Source organism: Nyctereutes procyonoides, unplaced genomic scaffold, assembly GCF_905146905.1.
Source record: "Nyctereutes procyonoides isolate TBG_1078 unplaced genomic scaffold, NYPRO_anot_genome, whole genome shotgun sequence".
NCBI lineage: Eukaryota > Metazoa > Chordata > Mammalia > Carnivora > Canidae > Nyctereutes > Nyctereutes procyonoides.
The window spans coordinates 29,677,253-29,692,740 of NW_026575132.1; the positions used below are offsets into that span (position 1 = coordinate 29,677,253).

At 45.0% G+C, this 15,488-nt stretch overlaps 1 protein-coding gene across 1 annotated transcript in view; it reads right to left on the bottom strand.

Annotated features, from left to right (window-relative positions):
• Positions 1-457: 457 nt before the first annotated feature.
• The window catches only part of AP1S3 (adaptor related protein complex 1 subunit sigma 3), a 49,898-nt gene continuing 34,867 nt past the window's right edge, over positions 458-15,488 (bottom strand). Inside the window, exons 3-5 of the mRNA XM_055345009.1 lie at positions 15,248-15,356; positions 7,663-7,800; positions 458-2,470 (exon numbers count right to left, since the gene is read on the bottom strand). Of these exons, the coding sequence (XP_055200984.1) occupies positions 2,435-2,470; positions 7,663-7,800; positions 15,248-15,356 (283 nt within the window). The 3' untranslated portion in view covers positions 458-2,434. The remainder of the gene's footprint in view (positions 2,471-7,662; positions 7,801-15,247; positions 15,357-15,488) is intronic.

Genomic DNA, 15,488 nt, shown 5'->3' on the forward strand with positions numbered 1-15,488 from the left:
GAAAGAAGTCAATAGGAGCAAAGCAGCAAATACTCTTCTTTCATTTGCTGTCACCTGCTTGTGAAGTTGCTCGAAGCATCAGGAAAATAAAGAGATCACATTAGGGGTGCCTGGGTGGCTCAGCGGTTGAGCATCTGCCTTCATCTCAGGTTGTGATCCCAGCGTCCTGGGATCGAGTCCCACATCCGGCTCTCTACAGGGAACCTGCTTCTCCCTCTGCCTGTGTCTCTGCCTCTCTCTGTGTGTCCCTCATAAATAAATAAAATCTTAAAAAAAAAAGAGAGAGATCACATTAAAGGGACTCCACCAGGAATTATGGGTAGCAATTTCAAGCACATAATTGGATTAAAAAACAATTATATTCATAAAAACACACTCAAGTTCCTCATTAAAAAATTTAAAAACATTTTATTTGTAAGTTTTATACAAATTTAGTATTTATTATCTTTTGCTTGGTAGTTTTATTACAATTGTATAATATAAAGAAAATATAATGATTATTTTCCCCAAGACTCACATAAAAAGTCCTCCAAATCTCTCAAATTTACAGTGTGCTACATCATTATGTTCATTTTCTATGTGAGACACTGACACAGAGTCTGAAAAGCCCTACATACAGCTCAGCAGGGTCCGAGGTGGAATTATCCAATTTGAAAGAATCATGAATAAATACCTTCACCTCAAAACGGTGGAAAACTTCAAAAGAACCAGAGAAACTGTGTTGATTTACATAAAGTCCATCTCTACAAAACTTTTTAAAAATAAAGAGTTCCACTATATTGACAAAAAAAAAAAGCAAAACCACACATCTGAAGACATAAAATAAACCTAAGTGATCAAAATGACAGTTAAACTTTAATCCGAGGCCATCATTGTCATCACATGATTAATTTGAGTAAATATTAGATATTAAAAGCCCAATAATTCTGTTATATACTAATCTGAGTTATTTCTTTCTAGCAATGGCTCTGTTGAGGAATTGGTCCATGTTTTCTTCTGTTCTTGCGGTCTTATCTTATTTTCCCCTAAATCTGGCAAGATGAATCAAAGAGGATGTTTTTCCCTCCAAGAAGACATTTTTCCTTCATGGCCTCTAAAGATCTACCATATAGGATCATCTAGAGAAAGAATACAACAGCGAGCCCACTCTTCTCATAGGAAAAGCACGAGGGGCCCCTAACCCCTAACTCAACAGAAATCATATCAGGCCTCAAAACTGGTAATGAAAAGGCACAGGTAGGACGTTGGAAGTGGAAACCCAAGACCGAGTATTAGGAGCTATTTCCCTATAATGCGTGATCACATTTACTACTGCTGTAGACAGAACGTTCATTCCAGGAAGCACGAATACAACATATTCACGATAATAATGGTCAGCAGCAAATAGTTAATTTGGGGGCATGAAGAAATGAGAAAGAAGGAAGAGCATCTACCACATAGGCTGTAATACTATTCAATTCTCCAAGTCTAATAAACAATAATTTGAAAAATATAGGAGATGCACATTAAAACACAGTTGAAGCAAAATCTTTCAAGTAACGAGTCCCTGGAACCGTAAAAATTATTAAAATTGAAGTAAAAATAAGAATTGCTGCTATTGGTATTAGTCTTCATTATACTGTTTTCATAGTAAGGGAAGTCATAGACACTGTATCTCCAGAAGGTGCAAATCCTTAATAAATACATAGAGTTTATAGGAAACATGGCCTTATTGGAATGCCCTTTACGTTCAATTAAAAAGTAAAAAATTAAAAAATTAAAACCTCAACTAGATAGCAGCTTCCAAGATAGCAAAACCATTTAAGTCCCTTGTTATCTTTGGTTATTTTCCTTAACTCCAACCTTGAAAAAAAAAAAAAGAATTCAGGACACTAAAATCAGATACATTGTATCTAGACTGGAATTACGTTTTACTAATGTATATGAAAAATGCCGAGCATTAGGTATGAACTCTGAACTATTAGCATGACTTCGAATTATGACACAGTTTAAAAAGCTAAACATTTAGAAAAGAATTATTGGTGGGACATATATTTCACATTCAAAATCATGGGCTACTACGATACAGTTTTCCAGTTTTCGGCTGTCAGTAGAGGATCAAATGCAACAACCACAAAAAAAAAAACATACTGCAACATGTTTATTTAAATTAGCTTAGACATAGCAGGTGGAGTTCAAACATCACGAACAAATATTCCATCAGTGGAGTCACTGCAGCAGTTATTTTAACACCCAGAGCTACACCAAGTAGGGGTGTGCAGACAACACAGACATGTAATAGTGCTAAACATGTTAAATAACTTGCTGCTAGTTAACAAAAAATCCCTTTTGAGTTATTTTTGGCATCATGCCGGAGACTGCAGGGAGCCGGTGCGGCGCTGCTAGGGTTCAGGCTCGCAGCGGCTGGCACAGGGCATCTTCAACCGTCGCGCAGCTAAAACGTAGGCTTGTTCATATATTCTTCCATTGTCTGAAAGAGAGCAGGAAATTAGAACAATTGCCCCTTAAACCACAGCCTCTGGCAGAATGGGAAACCTTTTGCATTCTCTTACTTATTTTCTGCCACACAGAAGTTTCCGAAACACATCTGGACATACGTATCTTTGCTTTCGGGCGGAGAACGGCGATGTAAAGCTTGAGGATGATTTGCAAACGTGACCATATGGCCAGGACTAAATAACTTTCAACAGGCTTGATCATAAAAAGAATGTCTGATAAGACAAATGCTAGAGCCGCAGCTGCCAGTGTATGACCATTGACCTCAGATAAATGTGCCCACTAAAATGATCGTGGAGCCGCCTCCGGGCACAGGTATTAGAGCAATCTCCATTGTATTCGTGTAACATACGCCTCATACAGATTCTGGGCAAGAGCCCTTCGTGCGCTTATTGGCAAGCTACAGAGGGTAAACAGACCACGACTCCCCAGAATCTCCTCCATGTATTTTGAGGCTTTCCTCCAAGTATGCAAACTGTCTCCATCCCCACAGTTAGCTCGTTTGCTAGCACGCCACGGGACCGTCATCTTTTCCCAGCACTTTAAAAAAAAAAAAAATGCTTGGACAGATTCCCAGTTACAGGTAAGTCAAAATATACAGCGATGCTGCAAGCGCTTTACTGTGCAAGACAAGCGGGTTTTCTCTGGCGCTCTTTTCTGTTGTGAACTTAGGTATTTGTATTACGCCGGGCTCCTGGGCTGAATCAGAAAGAGGGTTCAGGGGGCAGCCTCGGGCAACGGCCCCGCCTCTCCCGTGCCAGCCGCGGAATCGGCGATGCACAGCCCGTTCTCAGGCTTGGGTCGCGGGTGCGGGATTCGCTTGCCCCGGGCAGGGGAGGCATTGACGGGCAGGGCCCAAACAGCAAGGCCATGGCTAAGCAACATTGTTCACAGGATAATAAAGTTAAAAATCAAAACAAAAACAAAAACGAAATAAAGTTAAAAACCAGGTGTTCAACTGTTTCTCACCAGGTCTGTTTAGAATTCCAGGGCTCCTCTGCTGCAATACCAGTGCCCAGTCACCCACACTTCCTCCTAAAGCTCTTTTACCTGCTGGATGGGCACCGGCCAAGAGAAGCCCACATCCTGCGGCCTTTCCCCTGCCTCCTCTTAACGGACGCCGTCTTCAGCGTTAGCCGGGGTATCACGCTGGCCCGGGGCCCACACCTATTTTGTGGGATCTAGAGTTTTTTATACCATTAAAAAAGGAACACAAAGGGGCGCCCGGGTGGCTCAGCCGGTGAAGCGTCCAACTCTAAAGACTTTATGACTTTGATATTCCATTTTACATAACATACTTTATAAGATATTCATTGCGTGTTATATCCACTTTGCACGGAGATATCCTACCTTTGCAAACCTGACATACGAGCCTGCAGCCTTGGAAGGGGCTCGGCCCAGCAAAAGGCTCTGGAATTGTCACTCTACTGGCTTCCCAGCTCACTGGCCCCTAGTCACCGGCATGCCTCACGGCCCTGGCTCAGTCTAAGCGCCGCCCTGACTGCTCCCCCTGAACCGTGCTCCTCCTCAAAGCACAGAAACCACCAGCACCCAAGATTAATATTACCTTGAGCTGGCACTTCAAAGGTTGAAACAGAGTTTTAAGATTGACACGACCCTAAGAGCCCTGCCCTGGCCTTTCACAAAAGGACCCAAATCTGTCCCTGGGACCCTTCTGTTACCCATCTCGCACCACCAAATTTCTCGTGGCTTCAGCATAGGCTGTACGACAACTTTGTGCTGCAGCTCGGCGTTGCTTGGCTGTTAACAGGGGTTGTGCTTTTCAGGGTGACGATGTTGGGGTGCCCCCAGGCGCTTCTCACCCATCCACACAGACACAGGCAAGGTAGCCTATGGTTCCCTGCTAACGAGGTAGCATTTTGACCCATGCTTCTCATTCTGCGCTGGAGCCTCTTCTGTTGCCCCTGGCAGTGCAGCCAGGAATTGCAACCCCCACAGGTAACCAGCACCATCTTTCCATTCAGTTTCTAGTCCCTTCTCCTTCATTTTTTTTTTAAAGATTTTATTTATTTATTCATGAGACAGAGACACAGGCAGAGACACAGGCAGAGGGAGAAGCAGGTTCCCTGTGGGGAGCCCCATGCGGGACTCGATTTTTCTTTTACCAAAATCAGTTGTCCTTAACAATAGAGTAATCATATAAGAGGAAATTTCATTATAGATCTATCCTTTACGTGTTTGATGAGGATTATATATTGTTGTAAAGATAATTTTTGTATAGAATGGCAAAAGACCATGATCTTGCATGCATGTTAAGTATTCTTGAGGCCATCTTTGTCTGAAAGGAAATAAAACAGTGCTGATAAATGTTAAATGACCAAGAAAAAAAATATATTCATTTAATTAAAAAAAAAAAAGGATCCCTGGGTGGCGCAGTGGTTTGGCGCCTGCCTTTGGCCCAGGGCGTGATCCTGGAGACCCGGGATCGAATCCCACGTCAGGCTCCCGGTGCATGGAGCCTGCTTCTCCCTCTGCCTGTGTCTCTGCCTCTCTCTCTCTCTCTGTATGACTATCATAAATAAATAAAAAAAAAATTTAAAAAAAAGCAGCACCTAGATAAGTGATGGATTGAATAACTAGGGTAGGAGTATTCAAAAAAAAAAAAAAAAAAAAGCCTGAGCCGAAGACAGATGCTTAACCGCTGAGCCCCCAGGGTGAGCTCAGCTCTATTCCCTTCTCCTCTGTCCACAGGTTGTTGCTCTCAAAGTAAGGCCCCTCCTAAAGTCACCCCCCAACCAATTAAACTGTTCTCTTCTTAATCCACATCACTCATGTCAAGCCCTGGGACGCTCAGGATACCTGTCAAGCATTTGGGAGATTTAAGACTATGTACGTATCTCCTTACTAAGTATGTGAGGACAGGCCAGCCTTCTTTATTCTAAGAAACCTTTATTAGGTAAGAGTCGGGAAAGTTCCAGGGGCTAAAAGCAAACGGATATTACAAAGGCCTCCTTCAATCTTTTGTAGCTACAGATAGTTGCGTGGGTCCAAGGACGGGGGCGGGGGGGGGGGGAGAAAGCAGTCATTCTTTTTGTCTTACATAATTATATTACTGGTGCCTGTTCACGCTAAACCCTGGTTCATCGACTCATTGACCGAGCTGAGGCCCCAGCGCCCAGGAGAGTGCTGATGACGCGGTGTCCATCTGGCAGGCGCTGCGGCTTCCCCATGGCCCTCACGACATGGCCCACTCATGCTGGGGCCTTGGGGCTCACGAGGGCCCCCGAGGCCTGCCCCTCGCGACCTGGCACTCACGCACCGGGCGCCTCAACCAGCAGTTAGTGTTTCACCGTCAGAGGGGCTCTCCCTTGAAATCCGCGCTCCCCAGAGCTCAGAGCACCGGCACCTGCTGCGGCACAGGCTCTTTACGAGTCCCCACTTCTTTCAGAGGAGGAATTCAAAATGACCCAGGTGTGCTTGGCCCCAGTTCAAAAAGCTTTCATTACTGTAACTGCCAAAGACCCTGGTTAAAAAAAAAAAAAAAAAAAAAAAAAGTCCCTTTCTTCCGTAAAGCTGAGATTCCACAGCCAAGGGCCCCGAAGACAGAATTATAAGTATTCTAAGAAAGGTTCTTCTGTGGAATTTCCAGACCACTGAGTTCTCAAGGACCCCGTGCAATTCCCTTCCTGCGCATTTGGAGAGAGCCACGCAAACACCAGAGTTGGAAAGCACTGCCCGAGGCGAGAACACCTCTGCAAAGAAACGCCCCGGCAGAGGCCTTCCTTGGGTCCGTCCGTTCGCCTGCGCGCCCCCTGCGCGGGCAGCAGCAAGCCATTGGTCGGCCAGGAAGAATGGCTTTAATGCCAATTTTTAAAAGAGAGTTTATCATCCTCTGGGATCTCCTGACCCGAGACTATAAAATAGGCAGGCAGGGCGGCCCTGGTGGCTCAGCGGTTTAGCCCGCCTTCGGCCCAGGGCCTGATCCTGGAGACCCGGATCGAGTCCCACGTCGGGCTCCCTGCATGGAGCCTGCTTCTCCCTCTGCCTGTGTCTCTGCCTCTCTCTCTCTCTCTCTCATGAATAAATAAATAAAATCCTTAAAAAATAAAATAGGCAGGTGGAAAAACCCCAGGATGCTGTGTGAAGAAGCACCCAGTGGTGGTGGAGCTGGGGTACAGCTCAGCTTGCGCTGGAGCAGGTGGGGTCGCTCATCAGGGAGGCCGAGGGTCAGAGGGGACGTGCCCCTTCTGGTGTCCTTGGAGGAGTGACGGGGCATCGCAGGGAACCTCCCTGACTGGGCATGAGGCAAATCTGCACTGTGCCCAAAAGACCTGCTGCGATTTATATAAATATCACAGAGGCAGGAGCACGACCCCCTAGGATGCTTCAGGGCCCATTTATGCCTCGGCAAGCAAGCCACAGTCTTCCCAATTTATTTCTGCAAATAGGAGCACCCATGCAGCCTCACCGGGAGGCGCAAGAAATTTTAATTAAAATTATAAATGCCATCTCCAGTAATAAAGTTCTAATATCTCCCGCAAATGAAATAATGATGTCCTCCTCTTCTCCACTCCCAGGGGAGCACAGATATTTTAATGAAAATCTTTTCATACCTTTCATGAAATTCTGGAAAAACATAGCACCGAGCTTTTGGTACCTTTGTGACAGTGAGGGGACCTCACTAAAGAAACTCAACCAAACAGAAGGAGCGAAGACTCTGGAGCCCAAGGTCCTGCCATCATATCTCCATTCCACACTTGCTGGCTGTGTGACATCAGGTGGACTGTTTGACCTCTCTGTGTCTCAGTTTATTCATCTTCAAAATGAGGGTAAAAATGCTACCCACCTCTTAGAGCTACTGTGATAATTAAATGAGTTAAAACAGGTAAGTCACAGGGCACCCAGGTGGCTCAGTGGTTGGCATCTCCCTTCGGCTCAGGTCGTGACCTTGGGGTCCTGGGATCAACTCTCACATCGGACTCCCCGCAGGGATCCTGCTTCTCCCTCTGCCTGTGTCTCTGCCTCTCTTGCTGTGTCTCTCATGAATAAATAAAAATCTTTAAAAACAATTTTTTTTTAAATACAGTTAAGTCACTTAGAAACTGCATGCTGCCCAGAGTACGCGCTCAGTAAGTGTCAACCGATATATAACCATCACCACCACCATCAGCATCTCTCTCCAAGGCACAAGCACTGTGTACTGACCTCCTGTAACATATCAGAATCTTCAATGGCTTTCACAGCAGACTTTTTGGACGTTTCCTGAATTTCTCCACCCATTATGAACTCGTCAAGAATAAAGTAAGCCTTTTCAAAATTGAAGATAATATCCAGCTCACAGACCTGGTAGGACAGAAACAAAACATTTCGATAAACTTGCAGGGTTATCGGGGCAAACGTACGTCAGCGTCTCAAGCTTTTTCAACACTTACACCCACGTGGGACCCCGAAGGCAAGGCCATCAGATGGTGCTGTGAGGCCAGAGACACAGAAGCAGGGACTCCCAGGGCTTCAGCGAAAGTAAAACCACATTCCATTAGGCAGACAATTTCCTTAAATAATATTCTTTTTATTCACAACAAGAAGTTTGAGAGTTGGGACAGGAATCAGGCAGCTCGGCTCATGTTTCCTTCGGCACAAATGGAAGCCAAGTCCCCGCTACGACGCCTCCTTCCTCCTGCTGTCCTGTCTGTAAATCTTGGCTCGGAGCGTTAGGACCCTCCGAAGCTTCCTCCTCAAAGGCAAATTAGCTCAACCGTGCTAATTTTTCTCAAAATTATGTCACAAGCCAGTGGTGCTCAACCTTCAAGAGCATAGGTGAATCACCCAGAAGGCTCCTTTAGGGACTCGCTGCTGGGCCCCAGCCCTATAATTTTGTGACTCAGTGGGTCTGGGGAAGGCCGAAGAGTCTAAACTTCTAAATGGTTCCCTGGTGATGCTAATGATGTGGGCCTGGGGACCACCCAGGGAGAACCACTGTCCCAGTTTGAAGCAGAGGCTGAGATGGGGTGCCTGGGTGGCTCAGTGGTGCCTTCGGCTCAGGGTGTGACCCCAGGGTCCTGGGATCGAGTCCTGCATCGGGCTTCCTGCAGGGAGCCTGCTTCTGTTTCTGCCTCTCTCTCTGTATTTCTCATGAATAAATAAATAAATAAAATCCTAAATTAAAAAAAAAAGCAGAGTCTGATAGATTTTGCTGTTTAAGTGAAGCAAGTGGCAAGAGCAGCCCCATAATCCAAATAGGCCTTGTTTCCAATTCCCGACCAAAGGCCACTCAGGCAGTCTGCTGGTGTTTTCCTCCTCACTTACCCCTCAACTCCCAACACTTCCCTTTCCTGTTCCACACCCGCTTGAAGGTTTCCACCGTCAACTGGAAGCTTTTAGCCCTCCCCAACCTTGACCTCTAAGCAGCACTGGATACCCTTCCCCAATCTTTTTCTTGAAAATTCTCTCTCCCTCTTGCTCCCCAACATTGGCAATACCATCCAACGCCAGCTCTTGTCCTGCATCTCCGGTGACTCCTCCTCAGGTTTGTCAGATGATCTCTCTCCCCGTACTTTGCATTTGGCTAAGATGTATTTATGGAGTGCTTGGGGCGTCAGTCAGCAAACCAACATCACTGCTGCATGTTGCTTACATTCCAGAGACCCAGCTTCTTCTTAAGCACTGGTGTTGCTCATGAGAGCCTCTCCTCTTTGCAACGCATGTGTTACAGACAATCCCATGGACGCTCTAGAGCGTGTCTAGCACGCAGGTGTCTTAGCAGACCTAGACATCTAGCCCTGATCTCCTGCTAGAGCGAGTCCAATACTTTCACCTGCTCATTAGACATCTCTGCCTGGAGATTCCTCGGGCCAACCAAGTCACCCACCATGTGCCAAAGTGAAGTGAAGCATATTCTTTTCCCAGTAAAAGATGTTTTGCTTAGTAGCTGCAATGTCTGTCTATCTGTGGTTCAATCAAATTCATCCCCCGGGTCCACTTATTTCCCCTCCCCTTCAGCCCTTTCCATCCTTCGGCATCATCCCTCTCTGCTTGATCACCAATTCCTATGGATTCTATGGTGTAAATGAAACCCAGCCTTTCCCGTCTTCCCCCCATTCACCACCATTGCTCAGGCCTGCACCCTCTCCCCTTAAGGCCATGGCATTGACCCCACTCAAGGCCAACAACCACTAACACTCTGATGAAGTGATGATCTTGTGCCTGCCCCGTGTGAGGTCTTATGTTCAGGGCAAAGCGGTAATTCTTTGGCCTGGCGCAGAGAAGTCTCACCACCCAGCCTGGATGGGCTCTCTGGCTTCCTTGTGTCAGCGCTCAGCCTACACCACCACACTCCACTAACTCACCATGTTACCTCTTTACCCTTCGCACATCCCAGCAATTCCTGGGATGGCCTCCCCATGCCCTCTCCTTTATTCTGCTGGTAAAATTAAGCTCATTTTTCAAGGTCAAATTCAAAAGTCAGGGGCACGCTGTTTCCACCAAAACCTCCTTTCCCCCATTTCAGATTTTCCACCACTTGCTCTGTGGTCTCTCTTGCATCTTGTGGGCCAGAGTATATGCTGACTTACCATGCTCTCCCCCAGGACTGCGAGCTCAGGCACAGACCTTATCTTAGTCATCTTGCTATGCCTGGTATCTAGCACACAAGAGGACGCGATATACGTCCGCAGGATAAATGAGTCATCACCACTTAGGCCTTGTTTCTATGATGTTGGGCACTAATGGCTTCCCAGATCCGCAGTTCTCTGATGCTACAGAGTGCTACCACTTTACATAAAACGGATGTCAACATTTTAGCAAACTGCTCCATATCGTTAGGAGTTAGGTCAGAATCCACAAGGTAAACGGTTAGGTAAATACCACTATCGTAAAGGGCCAGCTCAGAAAAACTCATCTAACTCATCTGCAAAGGTCACGGTCTCCTCATTCGTTAGAAAGCACCATCTGGTGGGTAAATCAACAACCAGCAGGTGTATATGTCCACAGCTACCTTCATCCTCCCTCAATAGTCTGCCTGCCTCTGTCTGCCGTGACGACATGGAAATTCCACGTAGAAGTTGGAAAGAATGACATAGATTTCCATAGACAGTCGTGGAAACTACTCCAAGATACATTTGTAAGGAGAGGGGGGAAAAAAGAAAGTTGCAGAATAATATGCATAATGCAATCCCATGTAAAAATAAAACCATGTATGTCTACAAGGATATGTAAAAAAAATGCATTCTTTTGCAATTTTTAAACAGTACAGATAAACCAAAAGAAACACAATACATCAGACATCCATGCTTATTAGAGAAGGAAGGAGAAGCAAGCAGTTACCAGAGGTCAGAAGAGGCGAGAGGTCAGGAGCTAGAGTAGCAAGAGCTGAGGAATCTCAGAGGCAGGCGGAGACCAGGAGTCGAGACAGACAGGAGCCTCGTGGGGAGAGACCAACAATCAGAATCCTGCAAGGTGAACCTGGCAGGCCCTAAATCCAGTTCTCTAGGACCATCTTGACCCCCCCTCAGAGCAGCGACCAGTCGGGCTGGCTGACACCCATGGGGCCTTCTTTCACTGCATCCAGTTTCAAGGGATGGGAATCAAGTAACATGGGATGTGCACACAACACACACACACACACACACACACACGCACACGCACAGGCAACCTGGATATACATTTACTATCTCCGGATCATGAGGAAATGGACCTTCTATTGGAATTACAGAGAGTATTATGAATGAGCCACCATTTCACATACAGCAACTCTAAGATGCTGCTTTTATGGTTCTGCTTTGAGCCTAACCTCAAGGGGTATCTGCAAGTAAGAATGGGAATCACCTCCCAGAATTCCTTAGACCAAATGCAGACCAGTTACTCAAATACTTGTGGCTCCGCCTCTAGGGTACCGGCCCAGTAAAGCAAGAACGTATCCCCCGTGCTCAAATGACTGCGTTTCCTCTAATTATGCAAAAACAAATAGTGTCCGTGTTTATCAACACATGAGCCTATTGATTTTTTTTTCCTGCTTCTGTGTATCTATACCCTGGATCTCTCAGCCTGCGCTTCACTATAATTCAGTTTGCAGGTCTTATAGCAGAACACGTGATGTAGAAAATGGTTTCTGGTATTTGAATAACTAAATACTTTCAGATGGAGTCTAAGAACCTTCTCTTACTAAATTCTCTTCTAAAGTAAATACAGGGGTGCCCCGGTGGCTCAGTGGTTGAGCATCTGCCTTCAGCTCAGTTCATGACCCCAGGGTCCTGGGATCGAGTCCCACATCGGGCTCCCCACAGGGAGCCTGCTTCGCCCTCTGCTTGTATCTCTGCCCCTCTCTCTGGGTCTCTCATGAGTAAATAAATAAATCTTTAAAAAAAAAACAAATATAAAATATTTAAATTACATACAGTTAAAGTATCAGACCATACATAAAATAATTAGAGTTTATGGTACAATGACATAGCAATTGGCAGTTTGTAATGTATTATTAATTACACAGTCTCTTTGATTCTCCCCACAGCCCCATGAGATTATCAAAGTAAATATTTCTATTAGCCTGTTTGAGTGTTATTTTTCTTATCTGTAAATTAGAGATCTATTCCGAGCCAAAGCACGGGTCTAGTTAGTGAGTGAGTCAACACCAGACCCAGTAGGACTCAGAAGCCTCCTCCTCCTCCAAGAAAACTTCCTAAATCAAGATCAAATGTCTCTGGGATAGGAACACCAATGCCCTCTGAGCACATCTGTAAAAACTCATACTATAGTCTATGTTGGGAAAATATGGCAGCCGACTAAATTCTCAGACAGACCTTTATCTACTGGGAGACTCTGTTGCACCTCCCCTTAGCCTCTGTAAATTGGGGTTAATGCTGTTGACTGAAGATTGAAAGATTAACTAGCTAATCCTTGTAAATCTCCCTGGAATTAAAAAAATTCTCCAAAAATGCATAAATTAGAAGACAGAGATTTTGATTTCTCTCTCGTAGAAAGGTAATATTTTCCAATGTTATAAGAGAAGCTCAGTACAGAGTTTTCACTTCAATAATATTAAGGACAGAGTTCCAGGAAACCTTCAGTATTAACACAAGGGAAAAAGAAAGCCAAAGAGAAATATATTATTACTGAGATGATGTCAATGAGCATGAATACTGGTAGGCTTTGCTCATCACAGTTAATTAATAAGAACTGAACACCTACTGGGCAGATAGCCTTGAATTGCTCTTAGCTGTTCTTAGTTTAATAAAAGATTCATTGAATTTTTTAGCAAATTAAATTTTGGTCCATGGCAAAGACAGAGCTTCTAGAAGTATGCCAAAATAGGATGAAAAATTAATGTTGGAGAAATAGGAATTCATTCTGATTCTCCTTATATCTTAACTAGGTTTGGCATTGGTGAAGGTGATTTAGATTCTCTTAAGAAAGCAACATGTTCTGAAATAGCTAAAATCTGTCCAGATAAGATTGAGATCAAAACTTAACCCCAATTCACATTACCACAGTCGGGTAAATCTAGAAAAACACAAGAGGCCAAACCAGAGTGCAGAAATTATGGGCAGAGGCAGGTCCTAGGAAAGCCTGGGCCTCAGGAAAATCCTTCAGGCCTTTCTAAAAGGCCACATCTGCAGTGGGTTTCAAAATGTCAGGCTTCATTTGAATAATGGAAAGCATAAAATTGAGTAATCTCAAGTTCAAAAACATGCTATTACACATCTGCACACCTCTCTTTAAAAACTAAAAATAAACACGGAGAATCAAGAGAAAGAGAAAGAAACATGGTCCGGCTGTCTCACTCTCTATACTGACCAATGACCTAAAATCTCCAAAGCAACGTGTAAGGTCATCTTCTAACATCACTGACGAAGGGAAATGGAGGGGAAGAAATAGGATGAAAGGAGGGAGGGAGAGAAAAATCCCTTCAAAAACCTTTCAAGTACTCACCCTGTGAAAACTGTTCCAAGAAATCTGATAACACCTCGGCCAATACTGCAAATGCTACTTACTCCATGGAACAGAGCACATAAAGTCTTGTGGAAGCGAACTCTCCCAACAACACTTAATAGAAATAAATCTACCGTGAGCCAGGGAACAGAAAAGAGAGCATCACTGAGAGAAATTACATCCCAAATCCAATGATTTATTTCTGAAGACTGTGGCCTGGATGACATGTTTCTGGAATGTTTGTTAAAATCTGGCCCAGAGCTGCTCACAAGTGTTGAAAAATCAAACAGCTAAGTCCCAGGTCATTATCTCGAGAGACTTGGGGTCTGGTGGTCATACAAAGCCGGCACAAGTTAAGGGTAATACCGGGCTGTTCCATGCGGCTGGACTGCTGAGCATGTCGGGGATAAAAAGAGAGGGCATGGCAACAAGGTTGGAGACGTGGCCTGGGACTGAAGTCTAGAAAGCTTAGAAGTTTGGCTTTTATTCATCTTAGATGATGGAAAGTGACTGGGGACATCTGTCACCTGGGTCCCTGCACACCAGGAGGACGGTAACTAACCACCCAGGAAAGGGTAGCAGAGATGAGCTCAGAGGCAGAAAGAGCCAGAGGTGAGATTTCAAAGGGAAACCACGTAAACCTGTACTAGTGGGAATGGAGGGGAAAGGGTGGATTTTAGTCCATCTGAATAGATAAAGGCAGCCTTTAGTGAAGGGTGGAGAAAGAAGAAAGAAAGGACCACTGAAGGATCCTGGGACATAATAAACTCAATCGTAAGACAGAACAGGTTTGCAGAAGAGGATTTTAGTTCTTGACATGTCAAGACTGAGATGGCTGGGAGAAGCCTGGAGAAGCCCGTCCTCTGCAGAGGAAGAGACAGCCATCTGGTCATGGATTCCAGAAGCGGAAGGCAGGTAGACACCCAAGGAGAGTAGGAGGGGTGGGGGGAGGAAGGGAGTTCGGGACAGAAACCAAGGAGAGGCCTTTAGAAACAGGCTGAGAATCAGCAGAACCCAGCGATGTGGCAAAAAAATAATAAAGAGGATCACTGACAAGCAAGGACCAGTGATGCAGAGAGGTGAGGTGGGTAAAGACTGGTGTTGACCATGAGGAAGGGGCCACTGGGAACTATGATTTCCTTGGAGGCTGAGCTGTAAGCTGCCACAGTGCGTGGGTTCTAAGGATGGCGGCACCTCATACAGGATATTACTTGGCACTAAATGCATGGAGATTAAATACCAATAGGAAAGAAAGGGATTTTGGTATTCTTGTTTATTTGTTTGGCATTTTTTAAATGTATAAATAATATTAAATAACCTTAGTAAAGAATCCAGAGGGAAGATTAAAAAATAAAAATAGAAAAGAGATGATACACAATGAAGAATGAGGAGGAAGCCTTCACAATTGGGGCATCTGGGGGGCTCAGGCAGGTAAGCTCAGGTCATGATCCCTGGGTCCTGGGGTCGAGGCCCGCATCGGGCTCCCTGCTCAGTGGACGGCCTGCTTCTCCCTCTGCCTCACCCCTCCCTTGCTGGTGTTCTCTGACTCTATCTCTCTGTCAAATAAATAACATCTTAAAAAAAAAAAAAACAGGAATCCTTCACAATTAAATTCTTGATCATTAAATGAGGCCTCTAGTGTGGTTGTGGTCTGAAGATGGAGGGGACACGGCCTGCCTCTTGAAAACTTTGGATCCTTTGTTTACAAAGAATTATGGGAAGTGGAAGAAGGTCTCATATTCTGATCCCTGCACAAATGCTTATTTTAGACATGACAGAGAGAGAGAGAGAAAGGTTGTGATAAGGACAGAACTGACGTAAGAGCTGAAACAAGGACTGATTCTAAATACACCTGAAAGACACTTACATTTCCAAAGTATTTGTCGAGCAACTCCACGTAACGATGCACAATCTCTAGTGTCAGGAGCTCGTTGTCCTGATTTTCTACTGCACAGCAAAAATACAAACTGGCATACCTTGAAAAGAAAAAAAAATGAAGAAAGAAAAGTAAAATTTGACGGTACATCAACTAACCTGAAGTGGGTGTTTTCCACAGCACCTATGCAGAGTTACCTCTTCCCCAGGGACTCTCCCCACCAGCATCCGAG